We start from the raw sequence: 9328 nt of genomic DNA, 5'->3' as shown, positions 1-9328 counted from the left end.
ACTTGGGTAATCAAATGGATAGAATACATACCTTTGTTTGATGTAGCTTGTCTCCATGAAGCTTGAGTGCCTAGTGCCCCAAGTGTGACACCTCAAATGGTTCACACAACACCAAATGCACATGGAATGACTTGAGAGAAATGGAACACTCCTTGAAATCGTCTAGCCCTCATATTCACACATTAGTGCACGATTTCTTGAGCCATGGGATTCTTTTATATGGTGGCTATTAGGGTTACACCATGTAACTCATAACTTTACCCATTCCTTATGCTCCATGGATTTTAACCTCCATGGAGTATCCATGGGTCACCCCATGGACTTAGTCCAACATAAGGAATCTTGGATCACAAGCCCACATATATAAGAATGAATGATTTACACAATCAACCCATATATTTAATTAGTCTCCTTTTGATCACTTAATTAATTCCAAATTAATTCTTGATCAATACTAATTAAATAACCTTATTAATATATTAGAACTTATAATATATTAACCAACCTTAAGTGTTATTTCTCTCATTATAGTCTATCCAAATGCATGATGCCATGCAACCCAAATGGACCATGCCGGGTCGGGTCAAGTCTTACCAATTATAGTTATGGACTTAGACATTAATCCAACAGCAGCCACAGACGACAAACCAGCAATAATCTTATGCTCATAATCTTAGGGTTTATGGTTTATGGTTTATGGTTTAGGGTTTAGGGTTTATTTATTTATTTATTTATTTTTTTGGAAAAAGGGGAAACCCCTTGGCAAAATTTATTAAGAATAGGAAGAATTACAAAAGAAAAGGGCAAACGCCCAAGAAATAGAGAGAAGCCAAGCTATGGGACATGCCCCAAAGCGAAGACAAAACAAAACAAACAACTAGAAACTAATTAAATAAAGACCTAAAATCATCATCCCTGATCAATTGGAGAAGAGCTACACCCACCATGAGAAGATCTCGGCAGTGCGTTAGAAGCTGGGTGAGTAGACACTAATGTATAACAGGAGGGACACGAGAATCATCATCGATATCATCCACTCTTTCATGGGAAAGAGCATCAAACATGTTAGTTGTAACTTTTTCCTTTGGCTCTACACGGATTACTGGTTTATAGACTTGAGAGATCTTTATAGCAGGACCTTTTCCTTTACTGTTGTCTATGGGGATCTTCTTTTTTGGAATTGGAAAAGATCTAGATCTCCTCTTGACCGTTTAATATCCTTCATTATCAACTTCTATGGGGGCAGGCATAACTGGCTTTGGGTCGGGAGTACTAGTCGTGTGAACTGGGCATGTGGCGTGGTCATGACCAAAAATTTTCCAATGGTCGCATCTTTTTGGTTTCCAGGAATATTCCACTCTAAGTGTTGTAGAAGTAGCACGTTTAGCCGTGAACGCTTTGATTTTTATATCATTAGCCCAAGGATCTTTAGCTGACATCTCAATGAGAATACGAGCAAAAACCGCTCTACCCGTAGCCCGTTCACACATGGTGGTAGTATAAGAGTCAACCTCTAAAGTTTTTCCAATCTTACTAGCAATAAGACTCAAGCCATCCTTATTAAAATGTTGGAGAGGGATTCCAAAAATATTAACCCAAGTGGGAACCCGATCATGAGTTGGTTTTTTAATGAAAACATCCAAGTCCCATTTTCTTAGGAAAAGAGGGATTTCGTTAATCTTACAAGTTCCCTTTTGAAGGATGAAATTCATACCCTTATCGTTATCAAATTTGAAAAAGAACATGGCGTCGTTATTAATAAAAATATCACATAATCCATGTTCCTTCCATGAGTCATGAAGACGATCTTTAACAAGCGGAAAGGCAAGTCTTTTACCCACAAATTGGCCATATAAAGTACGTTCGAATGGAATGCTTCCATTATAAATGATTTCCGGAGGAATAATTAAAACATCATCATCCAAAGTTTCAAGGTTGTTCAAGAAATCGAGCTTTAAAGGAGTAACAGAGGGTACCTCAATATTAGATAAAACATTTGATTCAACCATGCGAATTGGGTCAACAACATTGGACACAAGATGGGGGAAGAAGGACCATTTAGAGATGGGCTGGACCCGTGCAATAAAATTTGAGCAAATGACAAAGGTTGTTGGGCTACACGAGGGCTATTGGGCCCAAAAGAAAGAAGATGTGGGCCATTATTTATTTTGGGCGGCATATTGGGGCACGAGGGGGTCAAGAGGCGCGAGGCAGCTAAAGGAGAAGAGTCAGGGGCATTAAATGCTATGTCTCCTACTTTTCGTGAGTCATTAATGCCCAAGGGGGACCCTTCACGTGCAGATGACGATGCCACAGTTAAATTGGCTAACAAACAATCTTGGAAATCGTCCACTGAATCCATATTAGGTTGACTTTCCAAATTCGCTTGAATCCATCTCAAGTTCGGCAGTTAATTTGGAAATTTCCTCTTTAGCATAACGCTAGTGAACACTTTTAATGCTATATTCCTCCTTAGTCCTAATTAGATCTTTATTTTGAGCATCTAGTTTTTCTGTAACATCCCGACTCCCGGGTATAAATTTAAATTGTTAAGATTCATTTTGATAAGGAAACTCGACGAGTTGGAGGCCCCAACTCGTGAGTAGAGACTGAGATTGGCCGCGTGACTTTAGAACCAACTCGACGAGTTGGAGCTGAGCGTGAAACCCAAAATTTTCGGTTTTGCACCCTATTTAAAGGACCTTAAGTCCTTTACCCCACCTCCCTCATCACCTTATCACCATGAGACAAACCCTAATCGAGTTACCTTCCATCTTGAGAGTGTGAAAGGCTAAGAGTGAGTGTTTTGGGGCATTCCTTTGAAGAGTGAAGAGCATGGAACAAGAAGTAGTCTATAGATCCGACATCCATTCGGTTGTAACAGCCATTTGAAGGTCAAAAGCCATTACCTTGATCACTTGTTTGTTAGATCTCTCCATTAGAGAGTTTATGGCCATGTCTAGTTTCTCCTTGAGTCATTATTGGTTTTGAGCATGATTTGAAGCTAAGACTTCAGATCTGGACACTATTAGGCCCTTTAGGTCCAAGGACTCAAGCTTTATTAAGCTTTGGCCAACCTTCATGCCTTAAACGCCTTGTTGAGCCTTGTTTTGGCAATGTTAGCCCTTAAATGCCATGCATGGACGTAAAGCTTGCAGCTTTACATGGTATCTCAGCCCTAGAAGGCTAGATCTAGAGTTTGGGGCCTTAGTTTCGCTTAAAAGCGTCTGAATGAGAGAAAGGGTTGAAGGAAATCAACGAGTTGGTTAGCCAACTTGACGAGTTGGTTAGGGTTTTCCCCGATATTCTGGACATTGTACAAACTCGGTGAGTTGATGAGACAACACGGCGAGTTGACTCGAATATTCCCGATTTTTCCTGAGAACAGAAGGAACTCGACGAGTCGCATAGATGCACTCGACGAGTTGAGTCAACATTGACTGTTGACTTGGGTGTTGACTTCCGTTGAGTTTTTAGGGTTTGGTCAAATTGTGGACTTTGTAGACTATGGAGGGGTAAAATGGTCTTTCACCCTTTCAGAGATTTAGTAGAGCAGTTAGCTTAACATCTTTGGAGTTGTTAATGCAAATTGTTAATTAGTGATGATTGTGATATATGTAGGCGGATTTTAGACCGACAGTTTAAGTACGAGACATACTTGCTTTACTTACGAGGTGAGTCTTCTCACTATACTTACCTGAGTGGTAATTATTGTGCGACCGGAGGGTCTTATTTGTGTTGCTGACTGGAGGGTCATATGTGCTTATACTGAGATATGTGATATTATGCATTATGACTTTGTCATTTATGATATATATTATTTTGTGCTTTTATTGAGATAAGACCAGAGGGTCCAACTGAGTCGTGAGACCAGAGGGTTATCACTAATATACAGGACTGGAGGGTCCAACCCGAGCCGTGAGACCAGAGGGTCTTCACTGTGACACATGACCAGAGGGTCCTTATCGAGATGTAGCCATGAGAGGCTAATTATTTGCGTGTGGTATTTTAGGGAACTCATTAAGATTTGTGCTTACACTGTTGTGTGAAATGGTTTTCAGGTACATCTCAGGATCGCGGGAAGGCGTCGGCATGATTGTAAACGCCAGCTTGCTAATTTATGTTTTGAGGATTCTGGGATATGTGTTAAACAGTTTTTATGATTGTTTTTGGAAACATTTATAAATTGAGTATGAAAGTTGTTAAATTGTGTTTTGTGTGGAATTAAAAATGGAAAAAAAAATTATTTGAAAATTTAAAGTGTTACAAGTTGTTATCAGAGCCTTGGTTTGAGGGATTCGGATGTACCCTCGGGTACGTCTAGACTCAAACTGAGGATTTGAGAAATTTTTCTAAAAAGAAATGATTTTCTAAATGAGCAAAAGATTTTAAGAGGAAACGAGATGAAGCAGTATGTACAATTAGCCAGAGCCGAAACGACGATTTCCCAAAATACCCTTTCTTGTCTATATTATGAGATGAGATATTTTTGAGATATTAGAACTGCATGATAGATGGTAGGCTAGGTATTTCAGGAATTTAGAGCTAGAGTTGTCTGATTCATGATGCCTTAGCCTAGGAGAATGTTATTGATTAACATTATTTGCTATTTGCTCTATATGTCACGAGTAATCTAGGAGGGATACCTAGATGTTCATTTGGAGAAGTCTACTGAGAGAGTAGCTAGATATCCGTGAGGGATAGAGTACTTATGAATTAGGATCCTAGGAGGAGGGACTGGGACAACTACGGATTGGTGTGGAAGGTAGTATTGGGCTCGTACTACTGAAAGCACCGGATATGTACGTGACCCAAGTAAGTGTTGGATAAGGTGTCTAAGTCCATAACTATTTCTGGTATGTACTTGACCCGACCCGGCATGGTCCATTTGGGTTGCATGGCACCATGCAATTGGATAAACTAAAATGAGAGAAATAACATTTATGGTTTATTAATATATTATAAGTTCTAATATATTAATAATATTATTTAATTAGTTTGATCAAGAATTAATTTAGAATTAATTAAGTGATCAAAAGATAACTAATTAAATATATGGGTAGATTATGTAAATCTTCCATATCTTATATAGTGGGCTAAGAGGCTCCATGGATTATCAAGTTGGGTTCCACCCATAGGATGCTCCATGGGAGTTACAAACCCATGGGTCATGGAAATGAAGAGTCATGACACATTAGGGTTTACATGGTGTAACCCTAGATGTGTCAACACTATATAAGAAACCCATTCTCCACCAAAATAGGATACACATAAGAAACAAGAGGGCTAGGCCGATTTTAGAAGTGTGTATTCTCTCTAAAGTCATTCCAAAAGCATTTGGTGTTGTGTGAAGCATTTGAGGCATCACACTTGGGGTGCTAGGCTCACAAGGTTTCAATGATCATAAGCAACAATAAGGTAAGTTATTCTATCTTTCATGCAAGTTAAAATTTGTTCCCCATGTATGCTAGATAGGAATATAACCTTGGAATTCAACTTTGCATGAGAATTAGACAAACATAGATCCAAGGTTATTAGGGTTGCATGTACACTTAGGAAGTGTTAGAATGCTCAAAACCCATCAGTGGTGTCAGAGCCAAGGTTCGTTTGTTGTTTTTTTTTTTTGTGTGCAAACAGCTTGAAAAAAAATCGTTTTTCTATTTTCTGCTCGTATGAAAGTTTGCACATTTGTTGCTGGAAATGGACTAGAAACATTACCCTAAACTGTTTTGATGTTTTAAAGCTTGTTTTAGATGGTGTAATGTTTATGCTAATCCATTTACAATGGCAATTATTAAAATTACAAGTTTTTTTTTAAGTGTAATTTTTGATTCTTGAAAGTGTTCATATTCATGTTCTTGAACTTATGAAGATTAGATGATCATAGGAATTGTTTGTAACCTTCATGCTAGTTTAATTCATGATCATAATGTGTTTTAATGGAGTCCATAACTTGTCATCAAGTTATGGAAAACCAAAAGTCTCACTTTTATTAAAGCCATTAAAATAACACAAGAGTTATAAAAATGAAGAGTCTTCATTTTTATTACTCAATTAATTCATAAGTTATAAGAAATGAAAAGTTTTGGAAGTTTACAAAACTTGACCTCAAGTTTTGGAACATGTAAAGTCTTGATTAAAACTTTAGTTCCAACCCTTAGAATTTTAAAAGTTAAAATTCAACCCTTATACTTTATAATATTATAAGTTACTAATATATATATGTATAACATCAAGTCGTCTTACCGCTAGTACGCCTCATTCACGAAGCCGGTCTATAAGGGGGGTATAAGGTTGTTGCCTATAAAATGGCAACTTAATGGGTGTCCACTCTCACCCACCGCTTCCTTGATCGGTGGAGGGTCGTTAGCCGAACGGGTAAGACAAGGACTTATAAATTCTCATTAAAAGTATGATGAATATTATAAAGTAACTAAATGCTTTTATTAAATTCCCAATCTTAGTTACTTTAGGAAAATGTGAATAAGGTGCTAATCCATGAAATTACACTTTACACTTTGTTTAAGTCGTTGGTGGAGCGTGTGTGGTTAACCGGCACACTAACTTGGACTTAACAAGGTAGGTAAAGGGTGACTTAAGGTTTACCATAGCATCGGTGGAGCGTGTGTGGTTTACCGGCACATCGATTGAGTGATAAACCTTGAGGGTACCAAGTGATTTGCATGGTTACTTCACACCTCGTTTTGTGATCCTCGGTATCCCAGTCACAAAACTTGGAGGGCACACTCGAGATTGAAACATGCCTTTGAAAAGTTCATTGAATCTCAAAAGAATCTAGAAATTTCTAAGAACCAATTAAAAACCTAATATCTATATTTCGTTTTTCATGGTGGAAATTGGTGAATCGTCATTCACCTACCTTTCAAATATGTTATAGCTTGGATTACGGCATACCTCTTCTAAGTTATAATATATTGTGATTGGATTCTAGCCTTAATATTACATTTGGGTGTTTTATTAAGGACTCTCTTAATATCTAAACTAATCTTGTTCTCTTCTTTCAGATGTCTTCAAACAATGCTGCTTCTGGCTCTAATCCTAATGGCTCCTTTACCCTTATGAACTTGTGTGGGAAAGTCACTTTTGATGGATCCAACTTCAATGAATGGATCAGAAACATCAGGATGATTACCCGCTACGAGGACAAAGTATATGTCCTTGACAAGGAGCTTAAGGAGATTGATGAGACCACTGCAACTCCCCAGGAGATCGCTGACTTCCGGGCACATGAAAGGGATGCTACAAAAGTGGCATGCATCATGTTGGCCACCATGACAGCGGAACTCCAAAAGTCCTATGAGGACTTCTACCCTTTTGAAATGCACCAAGATCTGATGGAAAGATACCATCAAAGTGCACGACAAGAGAGGTATGAAATCATATGCTCTATCATAACAACCATGATGAAGGACGGGGAATCCGTCACGAGCCACATGCAGAAAATGCAAAGGTATGTGGATCGGTTGCTGAAGCTTAATGTGAACTTCCCTGAGGAGCTTGCAATAGATATCATTTTGCACTCCTTACCATCAAGCTATGATCAATTCCGCATGACATATCACATGAATAAGGAAGAGGTCACACTCAGCAAACTTCAGGGACTCCTCAAGACCGCAGAAACAGGTCTTAAGGGTAAGTCGGTTGTTAACACTCCTACTCCAAACTCCGCCCCGGTTTTGGCAATCGGGAAAGGTAGAGGGAAGAAGAGGAAGAGATCTTCGAAGGGTACCAAGGCTAGGACCCTTGAGGGCTCTTCTTCAAGTGGAACCAAGAAAGGTTTTGTCACTCCTTCTTCTGACCCTAAAGAGGCTGAATGCTTCTATTGCCATGAAAAGTCACATTGGAAGCGGAACTGCCCAAAGTACCAGCAAGATGTGAAGGATGGGAAAGTTAAACCTAACCATGCAGGTATTTACACTATCTTATCTAATAACTCACCCCATTCTAACTCTTGGGTCCTTGATACCGGTTGTGGTATTCATATCTGTTCTGATTTGCAGGGACTAAGAAGAAGTGAGAATGTGGAGCACGGAAGAATAAACTTAATCATGGGGAATAGGAAAGCTTTACCTGTCACCAAGATTGGAGTTTATACTTTATCGCTAAGTAGTGGGTTTAGTTTAGATTTGAATAAATGTTGTTATTCGCCAGAAATGGCAAGAAATATTATTTCCTTTCATGCATTGTATAAACAAGGTTTCACCTTTTCATTTGATAATGAAGTTGGTTCGATTAATGCTTTCTTTAATAATGTTCTTTATTTTAAAGCATTACCTTGTGATGGTGTGTATGAAACTGTATCTGTGGTTGATAACTTAGGAAATAATGTATTGTGTATTGATTCTGTTAATGATAATAACTTGGATAAAGCATCATTATGGCATTGTCGTCTTGGACATATAAGCAAGAAACGCATAGGCCAACTCCAAAAGGATGGAGTATTGGAGTCATTGACCTAAAGTCAGATGATAGTTGCGAATCATGCTTACTTGGAAAAATGACAAAGTCACCCTTCATAGGTTCTTGTGAGAGGGGTGAAGGTTTGTTGGATCTTATACACACAGATGTGTGTGGGCCCTTCAAACATGCCACAAGGGATGCTAATCGTTATTATTTGACTTTTACTGATGATTTTAGTAGATATGGATATGTCTACCTAATCAAGCATAAGTCAGAAACCTTTGAGAAATTCAAAGAGTTTAAGCAAGAAGTGGAGAATCAGTTGGGCAGGAACATTAAGATGCTTCGATCCGATCGTGATGGTGAGTATCTTAGTACTGAGTTCCTTGACTATCTTAAGGAATGTGGGATTGTCTCACAATTGACACCTCCTAGGACACCACAGTTGAATGGTGTAGCTGAGAGGCGCAATCGGACCTTGTTGGACATGGTTCGTTCCATGATGAGTCGAGCTTTGCTACCAATCTCATTTTGGGGGTATTCCTTAGAGACTGCCGCCCATATCCTTAATCTAGTCCCTACAAAGAAGGTTACCAAAACACCTCACGAGTTGTGGACTAGAAAAGTTCCCAATCTAGACCACTTCAAGATTTGGGGTTGCGAGGCTTTCGTGAGACGAGAGACTCACGATAAGCTCGAACCCCAAAGCGAAAGGTGTATTTTCATCGGCTACCCACAAAAATCCTTTGGTTACATCTTCTACAGACCCAGTGATAATGTGGTCTTTGTAGCAAGAAGAGGATTCTTTCGAGAGAGAGAATTCATGAGCCAAGGAGACAGTGGGAGGCAAATTGACCTTGAGGAAATTCAAGAGTCAAGTGGTGAAGCAACCTCAAACCCTAGCCCT

The 9328-nt window shown here is 38.9% G+C and overlaps 1 protein-coding gene across 1 annotated transcript; it reads right to left on the bottom strand.

The window, feature by feature from the left end:
- Positions 1–1211: 1211 nt before the first annotated feature.
- Positions 1212–2009, bottom strand: LOC145107217 (uncharacterized). The gene has a single exon (XM_079044056.1). It carries the CDS (start codon positions 2007–2009, stop codon positions 1212–1214), a length of 798 nt encoding a protein of 265 aa, XP_078900182.1.
- Positions 2010–9328: the final 7319 nt, after the last annotated feature.

This window comes from Lactuca virosa, chromosome 4, assembly GCF_052849685.1.
Source record: "Lactuca virosa cultivar CGN04683 chromosome 4, Lactuca_virosa_CGN04683_v6, whole genome shotgun sequence".
Lineage (NCBI taxonomy): Eukaryota > Viridiplantae > Streptophyta > Magnoliopsida > Asterales > Asteraceae > Lactuca > Lactuca virosa.
Note: the sequence above shows the minus strand (reverse complement) of the source record. Positions and strands in the feature narration are given on the sequence as shown.

What these genes read in the sequence shown, in the direction of transcription:
- LOC145107217 (XM_079044056.1), bottom strand. Translation starts at nt 2,009, where the DNA reads ATGGTTGAATCAAATGTTTTATCTAATATTGAGGTACCCTCTGTTACT.